Consider the following 23483-nt stretch of genomic DNA (forward strand, 5'->3'; position numbering starts at 1 on the left):
AGAGTGCAGTTCAAACAATGTGTAAGATTAGTGAATTATTGATAACTACTTTGGTATTAACAAGGTGTGTGGATCATGTCATGGCTAGTGAACTCCCTGTAGATAAAGACAGTAGATGACATTGAAATTATTTAGTGTCTCTCCAAGTTACTGGAGAGGACTGGTGAGGAAGTTTAATTAATTTAATAGGGTTCCAAAAATAGTTAATGGCCTGACGTTTCGACCCCAGCAAAGTCTTTCTCGAAGGCTAACAAGGGCTTTTAGCCTTTGATAAAAACTCTGCTTAGTGGTATAGGAAATGTGAAAGGATCATACATATCTATCTATTCAATTCTGTCACTGTCTTTACATAGTTTGACTTTATAAAGGCATTTATATATAAAAACGTTTTGACCAGTTTTAAGCTCTGATTATGTTTTCTTAAGAATTCTGGTGTTCCGTATTCATTATTAGACAGTGAGTGGAAGTCATCCTCACTCGCACATAAAAAAATAGAGAAAATCAATAGCTTTTATATTTCCCGAAGCTGTCAATACCCAACAGCCCTCAACACCACTGCGCAAATACCATGCCTTCGCTGTAAAGGGTCACCGCGTTTAAATTGTCTGCTAAATGTGCTTCATTGATTTGGTACCATCTGTGTGAAACCCACAGCACTGTCTAGAGTATAGAACCAGGATCAAGAAAAATCCATGGCTTTGTAATGGGAAGTGCAGCTAAGTACATAAGTAGCCGTAGACTTGATTCTAGAAACCATTTGGGGAAGACATCTGGTTTACTGCTTCAGTGGTCAGCATTTACACCAGGACCCAATTTCACTGCTTAAGCAGAAACAAAAGTGCTGGCAATTTTTCTGCTAAGCAGAAATGAGCAGGGCCCAATTTCATAGCGCTGCTTAGTGGCCGATTTTGTGCTTACTTTGCACAAACTTTGTGCTTACTTTGCATGTCACAATGACGTCACAATGCAAATCCACGGTAAACACGAAATATGGCCGCCCAATTTGTCTGCTAACCTGTGAAATACGCTAAGGCTTAAGCAAATTTTTCTGCTACAGTAAGCACACAAATTTGCTTACTGTTAAGCAGCGATATGAAATTGGGCCCAGGATGCAAGTCTCAAATTGTACTTGTGACGTGTTAGTTTGGCTGGTTTGCATGATTTGGTTATTTTACTCAAAACAAATAATGGTAATTACTCAAAACAAATAGTAACTTAAAAACTGACTTGGTAACGAGTAATGGGGAGCTGTTGATAAAAACATTGTGAGACGGCTCCCTCTGAAGTAGCATAGATTCTGAGAAAGATGTAATTTCTCACTCAAATATCAAAATACTTCTAGCTAGAAGTCTTTTATTTCTATCTGAAGGCACACAAATTCGTCCAACAAGGGTGTTTTTTCTTTCATCATTTTCTCGCAACTTCGATGACCAATTGAGCCCAAATTTTCACAGGTTTGTTATTTGTATGCTTACACATGTATGATGGGATACACCGAGTAAGAAGACTGGTCTTTGACAATTACCAATAGTGTCCGGTGTCTTGAAGCAGAAAGTATTCCTGAACAATTTTTTGCCTAGCAGAAATGAGCAGGATACCATCACAAGTTGTACTTAGTAGTTTGGCTTATTTCTGGTAAGCGTTATTTTGTTATGCTTAGCTGCTTTTTGTGCTTTTAAGCAACTCTATGAAATTTGGCTGATTTGGGAAGATTTGTTTTGTCTAAGCCATACTGAGAGTAAGATAAAAAACCTCTGGTATAATGACTTGCTTAACATTTGAATTCTAATTTGGGGTTGAACAAAGAAAAAAATGATTGGAGTTGGCTATGAACCACTGAACTCCGGCCTTGATGAATGTGCCATCCGTCTTGTATGTTAATCTGCAGGTCATTGGTTCAAGTCCAACTCTAGTCGAATTTTCTTTGTACAAACCCAAACCAAGAAAGTTCTTATTGCCATAAATTTTAATAGTGGTTACCAAACAATTGGCATTATACACGATTAAAATGATTACTGCACACTCTCTTTAAAGCAGTGGTACTTTTGTTGACCTCTCACAAAATAATTTTTAAAAGAAAATGCTGTAATTGTTCAATTGGGTAAAATACCCAGACATTAAATTTGATAAAAAATCTGCCACTGTGGGCATTACGAGTCAAACCAGTATAAAGCAGGGATAACTTGGAATTGGCTACAATTCAATTAACTCCAGAGACACAAAGTTTTTATTTGATTACGAGATGAATATCCATGTATTATTAAATAAGGTTGTACCACAAACTTAATTACACACAGTCGTTTTAGGGGGTGGGTATTCTTTTTGTCAAGGAAATATAACAATTTGTTTTTTTTATATGGCGCTGCATGGTTGGGAAAATACATCTGACTTCATTATTGCACTTGGTGGTCTGCTGGAATAGTTGAGTCTTTTGTCAAGAAACAATATATCAGTTTTGCTCAATTAAAGGGTTATGGTACTTTTTGTACGGCTCAAAACATAAACGTCCACGGATTCACATTAAATTTACAGGGTTTAAAGATAATGTTGATAGGAAGCTTCCCTTAAAGTACCACTTGTTGTGGTGCATTATTATTATTATCATTATGATAAAAAATAATTATCGTCTTTGATTGAGACACAAGTTATGCAAGCATGTACATGGATTTTTACGCCTGTCCACAAAATATTTCTTTGTGATTTTCACTTTTCTCTCTTGAAAAACTTATTCAATTAATGAAACTGAAACATTTACATGCGTCTTTATTCACAGTGAGTAGGGATTCATGTCATAACCAAACTATAGTCTCTACAAAATATATCAAAACCCTTTAACACAAGGTAGCGACTTTTAATTTTGTCCCCATTTTCATTAGGACTATCTATTAAGAATATGATTGCATCACAAAAATTAATTTTACCTTGAAGCCCCTCTTTAAAGGTATCAAACCCTTTAAAGGGACATCTTTTTTTAGGGGGGGGGAGGGGAAACTCTCGTTTTACTTAAAAAAATTAACAACCATGAAGGAACGTTGGGGTATATTTTAATGAATTGAGCCTACTGTGCTCTCAAGATATCTTGAATCTATCTATATTGCTTACAAAATTAACATTTGAAGTTGACCTAAATCATGGCCAAAGTGCCCCTGGAGAGTTAGTCAATTGAGTCGTTTGTCATCGGATATGATGGAATGATTATGGTATCGTAGTTACTTTGAAACTGTTTGTTTCTTCAAGGCCCCTTCGGAAATTAGTATTTTCTCAAAATCCATCTCACAGTTTAAAATCTCCTTCTATAGTTTCGCCTGAGGTTTGCTTGTAAACAAAAGAGTCGCCTAAACCATGCCGTAACATTTTCCTTTTGCGGTTTGTTAGTTTTATTCTCTTAGTTCCGATTCAAAAATAAGAAGAATTGCTTCAAGCATTCTGTGTGTATCTGGAGTATGATCGATTTGCACTCAATCTGCTTGCGGTACATGAATATGTGAGAGCCTGGGGTCCCGGTTCCAGACTACAGAGACAGAAATTGGGTGGAAGCAATCATTGGTCTCTCTCCACTCTCTCTCTGTTACCTACGGGTTGGAGCTGTCTTGCACTAGTCTAAATTATCATCACTGGTAGCTCGCATGGTAAATAGTCACAAAATGTGCTGTACAAATAAAATCATTGAACTATGTTTGACTTTTTTGTGTGTGTTTTTTTGGTTAGTGTTTAAGTAAGCTGGTTTTGGCATGACCCGATGTTGACTTTTATATATTTGCTGGTTATTTTTTCAGACCTTTCTTTCTCACATTTTTCATCACTCATTATTATAAATGTTTGCGCCACCAGGGCCCAATTTTAAGAGCTGCAAATATTGCTTATTTTTGATTTTGGATAGAAACTGCACCTTTTTTTAAGGTAGGCGTGCCACTGCTGCGTTAAACTTGTGCCTAATTTTGTGCACAAAGACACAAGAAAATAGTTTCCCTTTTCACTTTTTAAGGAAATGTAATGTCTTCCTCGACAATCTATGCTATTTCTCTGACATGGCTGCATGATATGACGATTTACTACATTCTTGATTTTTTTTTTTAATAAGCACTCAGTGAAATACCCTGATGATGTAATGCATTTTAGCGACTATTATGTAGTTTCTGCGTCTTTTTCCCCTTACTCACCTAAGACAAGCACCGTTTTCAAGATTCGATTTCTATTTAGTTGCTAATATTTGTGGTCAGTGATCTACATTGGTATATCATGATGTCCTGTTAAGGAAACTATGATAGTCGTTGAGGAAAACATTTAACTTCCATAAAGAGTGAAAAGAAACATGATTTCCTCACGTCTTTGCCCCAAAACTATGCACATGTACACCTCAGCAATGGTGCGCGGTGCTCAATACTGCGCGCGCGTGGTGCGCACCTGAATTGGTGTATACCTTTAACCTCAAAATAGTATCAAAATTGCATGAAATCAGTCTGTGAAGAGTAAAGAGATGAATAAACACGTTTTTTAACAACCGGTTCATGAGCTCGTAAAGCTTGGGTTTTTTTGCAGCATTTTCGCTGCAAGTCTGGACTTCAACAGTGATCCTTTTAACACTGAATACTCACAGACGTGAATAAAAACATTTTAAAGTCTAAGATAATCAACGATCTGTTCTTGTAATTTTGGTGCTCCTGTAGGTCTGTTTTATTTTGTGGCGATTTGGCTGTAATAGGTCTGTACTAACAATCAAACTTGTTACACTGAATGCTTCGTTGAGTACATATCTAACACATTGATGTCAAGCGTATCTTTGTTTCCAACGTCATATCAAAGCGAAACTTAGAAAGTGACTTATGCATAGATATCCATAGTTCCCTGTGGCAAAGATTGATTTACTGATCTCTCCATGTCCTCACAGGACAAAAATACAGGATTATAAACGGATTACAGGGCAAGACATGGTACTCAAACCAACCTATGTGTCGAGCTGCTGCGATTTTTATCCGAGCCCAGGCAAGATCATGATCTGTGAAGGAGTTGAGAGGAATGATTACAGTAATCATGTTGTTGTTTTTCTGTGGGAGGTATCGGCTTTGATTGTGTTCCTATCGCCAGGAATTCTTCAGAGTGCCGAAGGGCAAGGGAATGTAGTAGTCTCTAGTGGTGTTTGAAAAAATAAAGTACCTGCATCCCACATCCACTGAGGCAGGACGCCATGTTTCGGATATGGGACGCAGACGCACTATATTTTTCTTTATTCCTCGAGTGCGCGTGTGATAATGAATTTATCTTCAAGCGAACTGAAACAATTAGAGTGTAATCTTGTTGTTGTTTTTCTGTGGGAAGTAATGGCTTTGATTGTGCCAGGAATACCTCTGATTATGGGTGCTTAAGGGAGTGTAGCTGTAATAGTTTTCATTAAGGCTGAACACGGAGTGGGATATGTGACGCAGACACGCTATATATTCCAGGAATGCGCATGTGATAATTATTTTATCTTCAAGCAAACTTAAACAATTAGAGTGTTAATCATGTTTTTTTCTGGGAGGTAATGGCTTTGATTGTGTCCCTATCGCCAGGAATACCTCAGAGTGCCAAAGGGCAAAGCAGTGGAATACTAGAAAAATACAGTGCTTCTGCGTCCCACATCCAGTGAGGCCAAAATGCAGACTCGGACATTGGACGCAGATGTGCTATATTTGTCTCTATACCTTGAGTGCGCGTGTGATAACAACTTTAAATTCAAGCAACCTTAAACCGTTAGAGCATGTAGTGTGCAGTTTAGGGGAGAGGATTGGGTTTAAGAATGGATTTAACCGTTAGCGTGTTGATTTGTTTTGCAATTAAACATTAAAGAATAAATTAAACCGTTTGAGTGTAGTTTTGTTTTGCAATAGAGTTAGGTCCGGGTTTTAAGAATGGATTTATGTTTTATGTGTTAAAGATTTGCTAATACCTGAAAAGTGTACCGGTTAATGTCTTTGTTGTATCGTTGAAAATAAAGGTCAGCTTTAAAATTTACAAAATTTAATACAATTTACAACTTGATAATATTCAATGGGTGAAATTTAAAGAAAAAACACCCTTGTCACACGAAGTTGTGTGCTTTTAGATGGTTGATTTAAACTTGAGGTCTCAAAATCAAATTCGTGGAAAATGACTTCTTTCTCGAAAACTATTGCACTTCAGAGGGAGCCGTTTCTCACAATGTTTTATATCATCAACATCTCCCCATTACTCGTCACCAAGAAAGGTTTTGGGCTAATAATTATTTTGAGTAATTACCAATAGTGTCCACTGCCTTTAAAGAATGGATTTATGTTTTATGTGTTAAAGATTTGCTGATACCTGAAAAGTGTACCGGTTAATGTCTTTGTTGTATCGTTGAAAATAAAGGTCAGCTTTAAAATTTACAAATTTAATACAATTTACAACTTATAAAATTAATCAAACCATATTCAATGGGTGAAATTTATAAAACATATCGCAATGCATGTTTATTTAAGAATCAACTGCCACAATACCTGCTGTAGCTGCTATACGAGGTGCCTAGAAGTCCGCATTCTCGTGAAAGCTCATACGCTCTCAAAGTCAAGGTCAACTTTCACACTCTATTAACTCATTATGCTGAACCCAGTTTGCTAATTGGTCTTTTTTTTACACAGCTATAATTTGTGTGGCATGTTGCTTTGCATACATAGACAAGGGGCCTACGACCTCTACCAGGTAAATAAACAAAAATAATCACAAAATTTCGCCAAATGAAAGGATGGTGGTCGAAGGGAAATTAATGGACTATTATGACAGGCAAATAAAGACAAGTCAGGATTATATTATCTCCTTAATCATCGTTTACCCCTTGCTTTTTCTGTGTGCTTTCTTAACCCCTCTCTCTTTTGTTTTCTCCACATATTTCCACTTCCTTTCTTGTAATTGCCTGTTTATGTGTTGTGTTGTCATTTGAAAGGCAGTGGACACTATTTGTAATTACTCAAAATAATTATAAGCACAGAATATGATAGTATAAAACATTATGAGAAACGGCTCCCTCTGAAGTATCGTAGTTTTTGAGAAAGAATTTTCCACGAATTTGATTTTGAGACCTCAGATTTAGAATTTGAGGTCTTGAAATCAAGCATCTGAAAGCACACAACTTCGTGTGAAAAGGGCGTTTTTTCTTTCATTATTATCTCGCAACTTCGACGACCAGTTGAGCTCAAATTTTCACAGATTTGTTATTTTATGCATATTTTGAGATACACCAAGTCAGAAGACTGGTCTTTGACAAATACCAATAGTGCCCAGTGTCTTAAACCTTTGAGAAGGACTTTACTAGGGTCACAATAAAACTAATAAATATATTTTTTGTGAATCAGCAAGTAGAGAAGGCTAAATTGAAACAAGGGGTGATTTGTCTACACATTGTTGCTTTAATAAGAAAGATATGTGTTGTTTCAAGATCTCAAAACTGTATCATTTGTGTTGTTCCGTAATAATTGAGTCAGTGCAATAAAACAGGTCAAAATAAAAATTGGGTCCAAGCCAACTTGTTCCATGAAAAAGGTGCCTTTTCCACTTTAGCTCAACTCTTAATGGCAATTTTGTATTATGTGCTCAGTCTTTTCAAAAGTCAAACAGCTGGTTTACTTTTTCCCCGGTTCACTTTAAACAGCACTATAAACAGTTTACATACTACATCCACAATTGTTTACAGCCCACAAGGTTCTGGAAACAAATTTAAATTAATATTAATAATTGTGGCCGTTTTTCAATTTCTTATTTCATAATTGGTCACCGTTGACCGATTTTACATATAGATATATAAGCTTGAGTTGAAAGGAATGAGTTTTTGCATACACCCTGATTTTAATATGACCCATTTGCAGAAATTGTTTTACAATAGGTTTTACAATATATATTTTTAAATTTCATTAGAGCAGACTGTTTTGTTTGCAATAACTGGACCAAGCCTGTCAGACCAATATTTGTTCTATTGCAATTAAAGCATTCATCTGCTTTCTAATCAAGGTTGAGATGTACCTACGGTTGAGTAGTCATTAAAGGCACTGGACACTATTGTTTATTACTCAAAATAAATGTTAGCATAAACAATTTCTGGGTAACGAGCAATGGAGAGCTTTGGATAGTATTTTATTTGTTTTATTTTAATTCTTCAGACAATACCATTAAAACGCACAGGCCGTCCAGTGAATGGCAAAAGTAAAAAAAATTTTCATCAAAAAAGATGTGCCCTCCCAGACCTAGCTCATAAAAAGGTAAACATTTATACACAACATTACACACTCTAAAATTGGTGTGAATATTAAAACATAACAAACAAAAGATGGCTAGTAAAAGCAATACACAAACGTATTAAAAACAGTATAAAACATTGTGAAAAATAAAGTAAGCATAAACTATGAGGTAATAAGGTTGAGATGATTTTTCACCCCATAACATTTGAATCAGAGAAACGATTCATGACTAATGATTCTCAGATTTCTTAGGGTTTGTCTCCGTTTGCAAATTCCGGAGGGGTGGTCCTAGGGAATTTACAAGACTATTGTGGCAGTCAAATAAAGACAAACCAGGAAATATTGTCTCCTTATTCATTGTTAACCCCTTGCTTCGCAAATGCTGCGACCAGAGATGCCGTTGGTACCTGCTGTCACCTCTCTAAACATGTCCGATGGATTGGACATTCTTGAGCAATTACCATGACAGTTTTTTTTTACTGTTTTCTCAGTAAGTAGACACTGTATTAAGCTGAAACTTTCACACATATGACTTTCATTGTATCTTTCTGTATAATTTCGTCTAAAGACCAAACATTACATTGACGGAAACTTATCTATGAGCCTACCTTTAAGCATTTGTTACCGAGGGAGGAATTCTAAATTGACTCTACATAGCATCCTGCTTCATGTTATTCTAACAACTCATTATTTACAGAGTCAATACGAGATAGCATTTTGTTTTACCACTGTATATTCACCTCCCTACCGTGTACCCTTTTTCACTTATCTAAACATTCGACTCGTTTGTTCTTCTCTCTTCCTCCTCGGGCCGTCGAACGTAGAAGCGCGCATCCCACCAAACGTATCAAAGCATCGAAGGCAATGCCACCTTGCCCAGAGGGGGTACTCTATTGCCGAGCATGCGTGCCCAAAAAATGCATTTCGGATATGAAATTTGAGGGGCCGTATAAACTCGTAGAAATAGATCCCATGTATATGAATACTGGGACTGTGCTAGTTCCATCGATTGGGGCCCTGGGCTGGCATCGCATTTCTTAGACTCTGTGTCCGTGTAGCGATGGTTAGACACACGTTGATGTATCCAATGACAGATAGCATGTCGCACAGACACATTTTCCATCTGAAGCCAGAGAGATGAAGGCAGGGCCCTCCCATGCCAACGTTCACATGTACATCTCGGGGCATTTTTTGATATTAAACTACTCCTGTGTGGATCTTGTCAATAATGCCCAGAACTATACCCCCTTGGCATGAATATAAACAAAAAATGGGATGTTTTTATAATAACAGTCAACTCTGTGGATGTCTCGTCTTTTTGAGATTGTTTGTATTCTTGCAACTGTCTTCTTAGGAGACTTATAGACTCTATCAGAGTGAATGTCTTTTGTGTATCTTAAAGGCAAAGTATGCCTTTTGGTTTTTGGAACTTTTCGGCTGTTTTAATCCGATATAATTGTATAGACAAATACAATGAAACTAAAATTTTATTTTAAAAGATGGTCGCAGTTTTTAGGTTTCGCCAAGGTATTGTGTAGGAACACATATACTGCTCCTATAATATAACATTTCTTTGGTAAAAGCTTATACTCCTGTGTGATCTCTCCGATCTTCCACCACATGCAGGCTACTTGTTACTAAGAGTAGCAAGTCACGGGGCGATAGGTCATTTTCCCATGCTGGACCCACACTCTGGGATGACTTACCTCTTCAAATCCGCAATATTTCTAATCTCAATACTTTCAAGATTAAGTTGAAAACCACATTGTTTAATCTCGCCTATGTGTAATTGGTCTATTTGTCCTATTTTCCTTGCTGTGTGTGGTTCCCCCTCCTGTGTGCCTTGAGCACCTCATTATTATTATTATTATTATTATTATTATTATTATTAACTGCAGTAATGTTTCTCAAATTCAAATTTGGGGACATGAAAACTAATATCTTAACCACATTTGAAGGAAATTGTTCTCAAAATGCTGTATACTATCGAAAGCTGCTGTAGTCTTCCAACCAAAAGTTTTTATTGGCATTAATTTTAAGATGTATACCTTCCCTTTAACATGGCTGGCACATACACCCAGATACACGTACGACTGGACACTCCCTGGTGGTTGAAAACATCAGCCATCGGCTGTCAGCAAAAAGTTGAGGGCAATGCGATTTTGTTCCAGGCGTTAACAAGTGTCAACAAAACTTGCAGAAACCTTGTCATGGACGTGAAGTGATTAAAGGATAAGAAGTTGTATGTGAAGTACCTATCACCTTGAGAAATATTAACTCTTTATGTATACCACACCTGACTGGGAGGCAGCTGTAAAAATATTGTTCTTTAAACATGCCAAAACAGTCATCGTTAGGGGCTGCTTTCTCAAAAAATAATGTGGAAGTGTGATGCCTACTTGATGAAATACTCAAAGGTTGCATCAAGGCACGATACTTGAAAACGGGAGAATTTGAATTTAATAATGTTTTCTAATACCACTGGACAACTGTGAAGCTCAACTTTGATGTCATTCAATGATCATTTTTTAGAGCAAGCTAGTCAAAACGTTGAGAACCATTTATTAAGAACCACTCCGCGGTAGTGAAGTTAATAATTTACTCAAAAAGCAGTACAGTTCTTTTCAGAACTGATAAAGTCTCCTGAATTCCTAAAATCTACTCCACGGTAGTTGAATATAAAGCAAGAATGTTCTCTAAAGAACAAAATCTACTTGGACACACACATGGTGTTACTGCAAACCAAATATATAAAGCATATAAGGATTGAAGAAACTTGAAGACAACTGCACTGGGCCACAATGTAGAATATGTAAACTGGGCCAATCCAGAGGGGCCGTCATTCAGTACAGAATCGGAGAGAATATATAATTGACGAGAGCTTATTTTGATCGCTGACATTGTGTTCATTTTATAGCTCCATCCTTTGGGGCTAAGGGGACAAGAAACTGAGTGGGAATAGAATATGTGATCTAAATAAACAAATGGATGTTGTTCAATCAGGGTTTTGTAAGAAAGATTCTTTGCGGAAAGGTTTGGGACCCATAGGGACCCATGTGTGAGATCTTGTTAGAAGCAAGAATTTTAGCTTTAAAACAGAATCTTGTGTCATATACAAGAATATATCTAAAGATGCTCCCTGGGTTCAGCCAAGCCAAGATCCTGACAATAAACCCGCTATTTTAATTTCCCCTCCTAATTGCCTAGGGAAATGTCACTGATAAGGGAATATTATAGGGGGGCTTTTCCTAGTAGCGTTTTGATATTATTGGTCACGTACCGCAGACCATTATTAAAAATGGTGAGGGCCAATGAAATGGCCTCCAGGAGGAAGGTGCGGGACTTGGGTCTGATCAATTTAAGCAGATAAAATAGACGTGAAGTATCGTCTTTCAATGTGTTACTCTATTTTCTTTTTACGCAAAAGAAAATTGATTGACATGGAAATTTATAGGCTTTGTAAGCAAGAGGTTTGTCATATTTGAACGAAAATTCGCTTTGATGTAGGAGGTTACTCTAGGATGTAATAAGCTACGGTTTTTCTGATAAAACTTCACCGTCGTCTAGAACGCTGAGTCTTGAGTGGCGTTGGATAAGATACAATAACGAACGTTAGCTGCAGACTTTATTAATTTGGTCATTGTGAACAGAAGCCCCTCCAGTCCCAAACAGTCTCAACCATGGTAGTTGAAGTAGCATGCTCTACAGAAGAGAAAACTCACGGTCCTAGATATTCTGCTTAGTGTTTGTGAACATGTCGCCTTATAATAGTCAAGGTATATATTAGCTGATGATTGCCTTAGCACCATGTGTGAATCTCTTTCGAGTAGTGTTGGATCTGAAACTATGTGGGGTGTCGTGGCCAATAAGGGCACCGAACTCAAGCTCTGGTGTTTCTGTTCAGCAGAGTGTGTGTTTGAATCCCGGTCGTGACACTTGTGTCCTTGAGCAAGACACTTAACCACAAGCTTCTCTCCATCCAGAGGGGTAAAATGGGTACCTCGTCGTGAGGGCAGAGATGGTTTATGTGACTGATTAGCATGGAGCGCAGAAACTCGCAGCACAGGCTGTATACTCCCCCGGGGAAGTTAACTGAGAGGGTTAAAGGAATGATTTAAGGCCCAGTGACCAGGGGTAATAATGATGAATAATGATGAAGGGCCATGAGCGTCTTAGCGCGACGGACCTGAGAGTACTTTATAAGAAGCCATACTGTAATGGTTTAACTTTGACAGATGTTTGGGTACACCAAGTGAGTACTGGGCTTTGACAATTACCAAATGTGTCCAGTGCCTTCAAGAGAACGTTGACAGTTAAACTTATTGAAGTTTATATCCACATATAACTCTAAGTCGTGTCCTTGCATATGAGGGTCTCGTCATATAAATCAGTCTTATCATGTTGGTATCCATGTCACTGGTGTCACATTGAGCCTAATGGCATGTAGTCATACATGTACATGTATATACAGCTAGATGTGTATGCAGGCAACGCTGGGTTGAGTAACAATTGTATCTTACATGTAAAATGTGATTGTGATTGATTTGAATGAGAATTCGCTTGCTCGGAGGCGTGTTGGCGCAGAGGTTTATGTTTCGATGAAGAGAACTGCACTCTATGCATTGATCATTCTATTTGGGGTTGCAGTGCCCACTCTTCGTGTCTGTCTCCGCATTTCAAGAGATAATTTGGGGTCTTTTTTTCTGAAGTCAAAGTTTGAAAGGGTTCTTCACCCAAGGGTATTTGGTACCTGCGAGGGTACAGGTTGATTTTGTATGAAAAAGCCTATGGAGGCTTCAGTTACTCAGGTTGTATACCCCCCAAGGAGCTGAGAAAGATTAAAGGATATGTTATATGGCCCAAATGACCAGGGCGCTATTATAAGTTATCGCACAAGCGCGAGTGGAATACGGAAAAATATAGCGCCAATGAGGCCGATGGGACGCAGACATGCTATATTTTTCTGTATTTCCACGAGCATAGGTAGTGATATTAGCTGTGCAATATAGGTTTTTATCACCACTCCATTCTGCAAATCTAATTGGAGGATTAGCGCGTACTTGAAGATAAAAACGTAAAGCACATTTTGACGGTTATTGTGAAATAAGAGATTGTTATTATTATTATTATTATTATTATTAAAGGATCGTATACCTTCGGTATTTGCAACCGTTTATTTTTTTAAATAATGTACATATATGCAATGAAACTAAGATATGAAAATTTCAATCAAAAGGTGGTAGTGTTTTTTGAGGGATCACCAGGAATCCAGAGCGGCTTAGCCCTTGCTGGAAAAGAAATCCATAATTGGAATACATAATCTGAGAAATGTTTCTGATAGTACTCTCTTAAAGGGAAGGTATACGTTTGGTAATTACTCAAAACAAATATTAACTTAAAAACTGACTTGGTAATGAGCATTGGAGAGCTGTTGATAGTATTAAACATTGTGGAAAACGACTTTCTCTGAAGAAACTTAGTCTTTGAGAAGGAGGTAATTTCTCACTAAAATAATAAAAGACTTTATTCCTACCTGAAAGCACACAAATTCGTCCAACAAGGGTGTTTTTTCTTTCATCATTTTCTCGCAACTACGACGACCAATTGATCCCAAATTTTCACAGGCTAGCTATTTTATGCTTATGATGGGATACACCAAGTGAGAAGACTGGTCTACTGTGACAATTACCAAACGTGTACAGTTCCTTTAATGTAAATGAGTGAAAAGCACTCTTTTAAGAGCCATATGAAGGACAACTCTTTTTCGAGTGGTCTTCCACACTTTTAGATTGAACTTTGCATCTTTTTGAGTGATTTTTCACTCTGTCCTGGAGTGAAACCCCTCTAAAAGAGTGAAATAACCACCACTCTTTTTGAAGAGCCATATAACGGACAGCTTGAAAAGTAAAGAGTGGTGTTTTTTACTCTTTTACATTAAGAGAGTAACCTTTCTCAACTTCAAATTTGGGGGGATAAATACTGATATCTGTTTACATTACTTTGAAGTGAAATGTTTCTTAAAATGCTTTATACTATTGAAAGCTGCTGTAGGCTTTGTATATTTGGTTTGCGGTAACACCATGTGTCCTGCTTTTTAACTATTATGCCCTTATGCCCCCTCTCGCACTCTTCGTTCTTCTGCTAAGTCCCTTTTAACTATTCCTAGAACTTCCTCATCATATGGGGATCGTGCCTTTTCCGCTTGTGCTCCTAAACTTTGGAACGCTTTACCTAATAACATCAGGCGCTGTAGTTCTCTTCCATTGTTTAACAACTTGTTTAAAACTCAATTATTTAAATCCTCTTACACTTAGCTTGTTACATGTCTTGACAGTAGATTATTGATTGTATAATTTTGTATTATGTTCTACATTTCTTTTTTGTTGTATGTATTGTTTTTTTGTTCTGCGCCTCGGAATAGGGTCTTGTACACTAGATAGATGGCGCATTATAAATGCATTATTATTATTGATTATTATTACTTGGGCGGATGGTATAGAAAACAGACTGGACTACTACTTTAGCTTATAGAATCGTAATTAACTGTACTGCCGCGGAGTCAGTTCTGAAATGGTCTCAACGTTTCGACTAGCTTGCTCTAGTCATCGTCAGGAGACCGTTCTTTTCAGAACTGAGAAGTCTCCCGAACCTCCAATTATCTACTCCGCGGCAGTAGAATAAAGCAAGACAGTTCTCTAAGAACAACTCTACCTGGCAAGTAGATACACACATGGTGTTACCGCAAACCAAATATACATTGATACCTCACCATGCAATGCCTCAAATACTATATCTGCTGTAGGCTTCCAAACAAAAGTTTTTATAGGAGTGATTACACCTTCCCTTCAAAGTGATAAAACTTGACTTTTAGAATCATCCATCGCTGATGGGTTACAAATCTGTAATTGTTACTTTTTACTCAGTTTTACTATGTTTTTTTTTTCCTTTTCTTTTTGCCTTTCAGAATCTCAGGAATAAAGTTGAAGATGCTCATGAAAATCACGATTATAACGAATCTACAGAGGTAACTTGAGATTTGATTTCCTATCTAGCTTTTTGTTTTGTGTATAAAAGTCTCTTTCCGGTCATCAAACTTGTCAAAGGAATCGCCAGTAAAGGAGCAATAGTGTGCTTATGATTTTTGTTATTGTATATTTCTGTTAATGAAACCAAAGATGCCACAAACGTCCACAGATTTACATTAAACTTACACGGTTTAAAGATAATGTTGGTAGAAAGCTTCCCTTAAATATTACTTGCTGAGGTTCTGTACTTTTTAATAAATTAGTAAAACAATTTCACAAAAATAATTTTCATCTTAGTAAGGCGAAAATTACTTTTGCATGTACAGCGTATTTACGCGACTCTTCTGAAAACATTGCTCTGTGATTTTCACCTTCTTTTCTTAAAAACTTGACGACTTATGGAACTGAAACTTCTACAGTTAAATTATACAACATTTTCTTCATTCACAGTGAGTATGGATTCATGTCATAGCCAAAAACGTTGTCCCCACTTTTATTACGACTCTGTCTATTGGACTATGAGTGCATCACAAAACTGAATTTGACCATGGAGCCCCTCTTTAAGGGTATCTTGGTTTCAACTGAAAAATCTTTAAAAAATCAGGACTCAAAGTTAATGATGGAGTAATATCAATGTCTGTCATTGCCAGATGACGATGGATTCAAGATGTTGCTGAAGACTGGCGCCTTCCATTGTGTGCGTTAGAGCATCTTTAGAATGCTCTCTATCCCTGTTCACTTTGTCTGCCAATAATCTTGATTCTCTTGGAGCCCCAAAAAATGTCTGGGACTGAAATATGGCGTAGGGTTACTTCATATCAATGGTTAAAGGGACACGTTGCCTTAGATCGGGCGAGTTGGTTTATATAAAGCGTTTGTAACCGTTTGTTATGAAATGAATTGGTTAGAAAGATGTTTTAATGATCCACACAAATATGCCTCGAAATTGTACAGTTTTCCTTAAACATTGTGAACTAAAAACATGCAGGCAATATTTTGAGAAGTTAAATTGTTTTCTCCAACCGTGTTGATTCGCAAAGTTAAAGCAAAACCATGCAATATTTCAAAAACCAGGGTACCAGTCACATATTGTACATGTGACACCCTACTTTGGCTGGTCACCCTATCCCTTTAAAGAAGACCATGAATCATGGAAAGTGCCCTTGGCACTGTAGCAGTTTCCGGCAAGACACAATTCATGCAACGAAGTCTCTAGGTGACGGCCTTTCCAGTTTAACAAAAGGAAGAAAAATCCAGACAAATATTCAAGGAGCGCTTTGACTCGGAGATGTTAAAATCTCTTAGTAGAATTTTTTATCTCAGAGTGGTATTTAGAATACTGTTGTCACAAGTAACTTGCCAATGAGGCTGATTTCATAAAAGGTGCTCAGCAGAATTGAATTACCAGTCAAAATGCTGGTGTATATTATTCAGGGAAAAACCGAGTGGGACGAGGTCTTGAACATTCGGTCATGGCCGTGGGGTTTGTGGCCGTGCGGTAAAGGCCCTTTATCACACGACCACGGCCCTGCAAGGTTATTGCACGACCTCGATCCTGCCAGTTTTAAACGAAAGTTCAAGACCGTTGCCACTCTTTTATTCCTTTCATAAGTGCACTTTCTGTTAACAGTTTGGAAAATCTGTAAATTTCATTTCAAAAGGTTGTCCTGTTTTTGAGATATTGCCAAAAATCCAGAGCGATTATTTGGAATACACAATCTGGGAAAGGTTTCTGTCAGTAATGCTTCTCAAATTCAAATGTCGAGGTGTAAAAACTGATACACTTTTCCATAACCACATTACTTATAAGTGGTATGATTCTGAAAATGCTCTATCAAAAGCTTCTGCAGGCCTGTATGAAAGGGCAAGGGCACCAAGGCATTTTGTCCTTGGTAGGGCACCAAGTGAGAAAATTGTAAACTTCTGTTCTGCTGGAGCATTTCAAGGGCACCAATGACCAGGGGAGCAAGGAGGCAGTCGCCTTTGTTGCCTCCATGAAGTATCAGGTCTGCTGCTTTACTTCTAACAAATTCATTTTTGTGTTGCCATTATTTTAAAGAGTGATTGCCAAATGTAAACCTTCCCTTAATGTCCTTCATCTTTTCCCTTGATTTCATGACCAGTTTGAGTACTTCAATTCTAATCTGATTAATACGGAAACTACGGGTAGAGACGACAGAGATGCACAACTAAGAAAGCCATTTCATCTGGACCCCAACGTTCACTTCAATAACATTTCAGTTAACATCAATCAGAGTACTGTGCAGGTCCCAGCAAATGTTTATAACTTTGGTAAGTGTGTGATAATTTCCCTCTCCCTCTTAATAATACAAGTAATAATAATAATAATAATAACAATACCCTGTTTTTGTAATAGTAATAACCAGTTTTTATAGAGCACTTTTCACACCCGAAGGGCGTCTCAAAGCGTTTCCAACATTATTACCCCTGGTCACTGGGCCTTAATTCATTCCTTAAACCATCTCAGCTCCCTGGGGAAATATGCCTACTCAGCTAAATCAATCACAAGAACCATCTCTACCCTCAAAGGTAAACTTCAATGGAAACTTGGTACAAAACACAACAAACAAGCAAATGAAAGTAGCGTCACATAATTAGAAAATAGAGCGAACACAGTGCTTCTTTATGCAGATGAGTTTTTAAACTGTTCTCAACACTCCGGTAACTTGGAAAACAATGCAGTACAGACAGACAGACAGAAATGGCTGTCCTGTTTTTCATTATACAGATTACTATTATAAATTAACAGATATTCTTTTCCTACTAAAATCTAGCAGAGCAAGTGTTTATGGTACTGTACTTTTTTTTGGAATGTCATTTGGAATGTGATGTAGGATTAATGTATCTGATACGGTGCATAAACTATTATGTCTATGGTATGAAATGTTTATTAACCATAATAAAAATATCATGATTTAATAAGCAGTTCAATTGAAGGACATTAGTCAACCCGCATCGGATTAAAAACAAATCATGTGTATAATCCAAGTCATACCAGCATATGTCTCAATGACACAAAATAAATTTATGGCCTTTGCATGTTTTCGAGGCCTGGTTAAGGGTTGTTGTGTCTGCAGTAAAAATGTGTTTGAATTGTTGGATCCCCGATGCAAATTTAACATCTATTAAAACTTAGGATTCGGACTGCCTCTATAGCTACTGGGCAATCTCTGTGGTCTAGTTGGTAAGACACTGCTCTAGATTTGCAAAGGTCATGGGTTTGAATCCCACCTGAGTAACTCGCCTGTGATTTTTGTCTAGAGAACCCAGGGAAAGAACTGAGTATACAGTGCTCAAACACATCAGTGTAAAACCAGTATTGGAAACACTGAATGCTGATCTTGTACATTAGGACTAGAGTAGACTTGTGGAAAAGTCTTTATTTTCATGATAGTGTAAAACAGTATAAAGCTCACCGCGATCACAGACTGATCTCGCGAGATCGCTGTTCTCGCCCACAGCTGCTGGCCCTGGACGTCTACTCCCCATGAGACCATACCGCCTCTCTTAATATTCATGTATGACGTCACCATTCTAACCCAAAACCAGGCCATCGGCACAGCCACTGCAACTAGGATCAAGTGGCTGGTACTGGTGGTGGCGTGACGTGAGCTGATAGCCTCATTTTGGATTAAAATTGTGATGTCATGCATGAATATTAAGAGATGCTTATAGTCGCAAGAGCAGTGAGTCTTCCTGGGGCCAGCAGTTGCGCGAGAACATTGCCAGTGTCCACATAGAGAGTTGTAACGCTCTTATTGCCACAAACATTTAACGACTTGTCTGCAAGTCTACGACTATAGATGCGGTGGAGTCATGAACAAATGGGTACAAAAGAAATGAACAAAACAAACTACGGTCAGAAATTAAATAAAGCATCTCTTAAGGTCATTTAAAACAAATAGTTCGACAGTAAACTGTGTTAATGCTATTACTGGGTCAAAATGATTGACAATTTCCAAAACTTAAAAGCTTTAAATTCTAGGACTACTTCAAATTGAATTATACACACAACTTACATAGAAAAGGACAATAATAGCTTTTGCTGGCTTCAAACTACAGTAAAATGATTGACACAAATTTTATAAAGAAAGAGGATGATTGTTTATTTTTGTTATTTTTATTAATTTGTTATTTCTGGTTTGTAGTAAGTCGGTTAATATTTTATTAAACTTTCCACAAAGTTTCATAAAAGCAAAAGTGGCTAAAAATGTTTGAATTTGAATCTTTTCACTCGATCGTTGACATACTTTGATGAAGTGTTAGTCATTCTAACTAATATATGCTATCCTTAAAGGCAGTGGACACTGGTAGTTAATCAACAAAATTATTAGCATAAAACCTTTTTTGGTAACGAGTAATGGGGAGAGGTTGATAGTATAAAATATTATGAGTTACGGCTCCCTCTGAAGTGACGTAGATATCGAGAAAGAAGTAATTTTCTGCGAATTTGTTTTCAAGACCTCAGATTTAGAATTTGAGGTCTCAAAATCAAAACATCTGAAAGCACAAACTTCATGTGACAATGGTGTTTTTTCCTTTCATAGTTATCTTGCAACTCCAACGACCAATCAAGCTCATATTATCACAGGTTTGTTATTTTATGTATATGTTGAGATAGACCGAGTGAGAAAACTGGTCTTGGACAATTACTGATAGTGTCCATGTCTTTAAAAGGGGGGGGGGGGTGTACATTTTGTGAGTTGGAGTTCTTGTCATTGCAAAAAACTTGATCTATAAAAGGTATCAAAACCCGCTAAAGCAATCGCGCAGTTCCAAACCCAAAGGTATACTTTGCCTTAAATAAGATTTCTTATGTTCCTCTTTTCTTGAAGGTCCTGATGTCTTAAACGGTGTTGAAGAGACGGAGTTTCTTGATGATGTGTTTCAGCAGAACTACGAAGCTGATCCAACATTAACCTGGCAATACTTTGGTCATAATACTGGATTCTTCAGAAATTATCCTGGTAAGTCTTCATTGATTACAAATTTGTGGTCGTTGGAAATTTTTGACCATCTATCTACCTAGCTAGTAAACATTGGTTGCGCAGAAGCGTGTAAAATAAAAGAAAGGAAAAAACAATGAAAACAAACGGTGTAAACTATTTTTTCATTTCTGTATAATGCTGCTTTGCCATGGCCTTTGCAATTCATGCGCGTCAGAGTTCACTTTCGCCTGTGTCGCATGATCATGACTGTGCAGCGAACGGGATGTGGTATTTCACTTCCGGTTTAATCGGAAAGATTAATTGGGGACTTTTAGGCTTGGTTAGTTTGACCAGGTTGGTTTACCTGGGCAGAAAATGGCCATGCAGTTTAAACTACCAACTGGACTTGTATTAAAGGAACACGTTGCCTTGGATCGGTCGAGATGGTCTTTGAAAAGCGTCCTGGAACCGTTTGTTATAAAATCGATATGGTTAGAAAGATGTTGTAAAAGTAGAATACAATGATCTACACAAATATGCCTTGAAATTGCGTGGTTTTCGTTTTACCTCGTTGACAAACATGGTCGGCCATTTATGGGAGTCAAAACTTTGACTCTCATAAATGGCCGACCGTATTAGTTCGCGACGTAAAATGAAAACCGTGCAATTTTGAGTGATACTTGTGTGGATCATTATATTCTACTTTTTAAACATCTTTCTAACCATATGCATTTCATAACAAACTGTTTCAAACGCTTTTCATAGACCAACTCGTACGATCCAAGGCAACGTGTTCCTTTAAGTTTCCTATGTTAAATTTACCTCGGTTGGATTTTACAAAAAGTTTTACATGTGACTAGTCTTATTTTGAGTTAGGACAGCAACTAGTCTTAAGTTTTTAACAGACTAAATCCTGGGCTGTTCGCATTGGACTGAAAATAATGGTCAAATTACCCAATTGCTTGGTTAGTTCACCCCTAAAAAGTCCAATGTGAACACGGCTTTAGACACAAATCACCTAAAAAACCAGACACAAAACTGAGAAATCAAAGAGAAATATTGATCAGCTTTCTTTTGCATTCAAGCTTCTCTTATTTCTCAAGAAGGAGTCAGTTGGTCTGGGGGGATTTTGTTTCATCTCACTTGAAAGGTCTAAAGTTGCATCAATATTCTACATACCTTTATTTGTAGATTGATTAGTACGCTGTGACAATCCACGGGTCAGGTTGTGAGACCCAACTCTCGAGGGATCCAGAGAACCTGTTAAGGTGAATGGATTACTGTCAAAAGTCTCTACCTGTAATGACTTCAGTCAATTTACACTGGCGTGTCAGTGGTAACACATTTCACACAACTGTAAACTACAGGGAGCGTGATCTTAAGATCATCTGCCCTTACAGGTTATTAGGCAGCGTTGTATTGTAGAAAGGACGAAAGAGAGTGCAGGATGGACTGCTGGGGATTTTTTTTGAGTAATTGCCAAAGGTATATAAAGGCACTGGACACCTTTGGTAATTGTCAAAGACCAGTGTTATCACTTGTATCCCAACATATGCATATATAACAAATCTGTGACTCAATTGGTCATCGAAGTTGCAAAAGAATTATATAGAGAGGTTTCGCGAATACGAATACGGATACAGATATTGTAACCAGACTCGTTGGCGTCAAGCGTGTTTTGTAGTTTTGTTTCGCAAAATTCTAACAAGTAGCTGAAATAAGACAATAGTCATTTGATTTGATTTTCAGAAAATTTTACACAATTTGGTGCAAGTAAGGCCAAGGAGCAGAGGTGGACTAGCTTATTGTCACTATTTATGGGACTATACTACAGTGCCTAGGGAGTTGCAGTTATCCCCGGGACAAGTGTACGCCAAGACTGCATTAAAGGCAGTGGACACTATTGGTAGTTACTCAAAATAATTATTAGCATAAAACCTTACTTGGTAACGAGTAATGGGGAGAGGTTGATAGTATAAAACATTGTGAGTTACGGCTCCCTCTGAAGTGACGTCGGATTCGAGAAAGAAGTAATTTTCCGCGAATTTGATTTTGAGACCTCAGATTAAGAATTTGAGGTCTCGAAATCAAGCATCTGAAAGCACTTTGTGTGACAAGGTGTTTTTTCTTTCTACATGTATCTCGCAACTAAGACGACTAACTGATCTCAAATTTTTACAGGTTTATTTTATGCATATGTTGAGCCGAGAGAGTCTTTGACAATTACCAATAGTGTCCAGGGGTCAATTTCACAAAGAGTTAGGACTAGTCCTAACTTAGGACTAGTCCTAGGAGATATACAAATTGCATGGGTAGTCCTAAGTTAGGACGAGTAACTGGTCCTAACTCGAGATAAGACTAGTCCTAACTCTTTGTGAAATCCACCCCTGGGTCTTTAAGGCCGAGTCACACTGCAGAGATAACGAAAACGATAAAAGTCACGACGCAAAAAAAAATGATTATATTGGTTGGATAGCTCCACGCAGAATACGCACATGCTCACTCAACCAATAGAATTCATTCTCGTTGCGTCATGATCGTTATCGTTTTTCGTTTTCGCTGCAGTGTGACTCGGCCTAGTTATGCAGAGCTAGTGCCTTTAAGCAACATCGTATTGTACAAGAGATCTGAGCGATTGCTTGCGGGAAGAGACCTCTGGGAGTTTCCTTAAGCTGGAATGATCAATGATGCTCTCGAAATAAATCTTTGAAATAAGACCTGGACTAAGTCAACATTTCTGTCAGTAAGTGCTGCAATCTATTACAATTGTCAATTGGGACGGTGTTGACTGTTGTCGTGAGGGAGTCATGGTTAAGTGGAAGGGAAGTGGACAAGTCGTTTGCTTTTGTTCGTGGTTTTTTTTCTGCAACTGCTGCGTGTAAATCAGTGAAAGAGACAGAAATTTAATCTACATGTAGGCTGTCAATTGGTAGTTTGTTGACCGTCCATTGGTTACCAACTGAGCCCAACAACTTTTCACAGGTTTGTTATTTTAAGCTTTTGTCGGGACACACAAATTGAGAATACTTTGACAATTACCAAAAGTATACCTTGCCTTTAAAACATTACCCTAAGGACGTCAATTGGCGTGTGATGGTCAGATGGTTCACACCCAAGCTCTCTGACTCAGGAAGTCTTGATGGCTCAAGTAGAGGTACCGTCAAGGTACCGTCCAATCACGATGAGAGTACAAGGGTCACGGTGCTCACCTGCGTCTTCTTCAACTTTCAATCTATATGGAGACTGAGATCTTGATAAGTTACTCGAGTCGCTCCTCTTTATTG

At 37.7% G+C, this 23483-nt stretch overlaps 1 protein-coding gene across 2 annotated transcripts in view; it reads left to right on the forward strand.

Annotated features, from left to right (window-relative positions):
• LOC139952943 (voltage-dependent calcium channel subunit alpha-2/delta-3-like) overlaps window positions 1-23483 on the forward strand; it is a 130749-nt gene that overhangs the window by 40989 nt on the left and 66277 nt on the right. For both annotated transcript variants that reach the window (XM_071952290.1, XM_071952283.1), the window contains exons 5-7: window positions 15190-15249; window positions 17374-17542; window positions 20107-20238. In XM_071952290.1, the coding sequence (XP_071808391.1) occupies window positions 15190-15249; window positions 17374-17542; window positions 20107-20238 (361 nt within the window). The remainder of the gene's footprint in view (window positions 1-15189; window positions 15250-17373; window positions 17543-20106; window positions 20239-23483) is intronic.

Source organism: Asterias amurensis, chromosome 2 (genome assembly GCF_032118995.1).
Source record: "Asterias amurensis chromosome 2, ASM3211899v1".
Taxonomy (NCBI): Eukaryota; Metazoa; Echinodermata; class Asteroidea; order Forcipulatida; family Asteriidae; genus Asterias; species Asterias amurensis.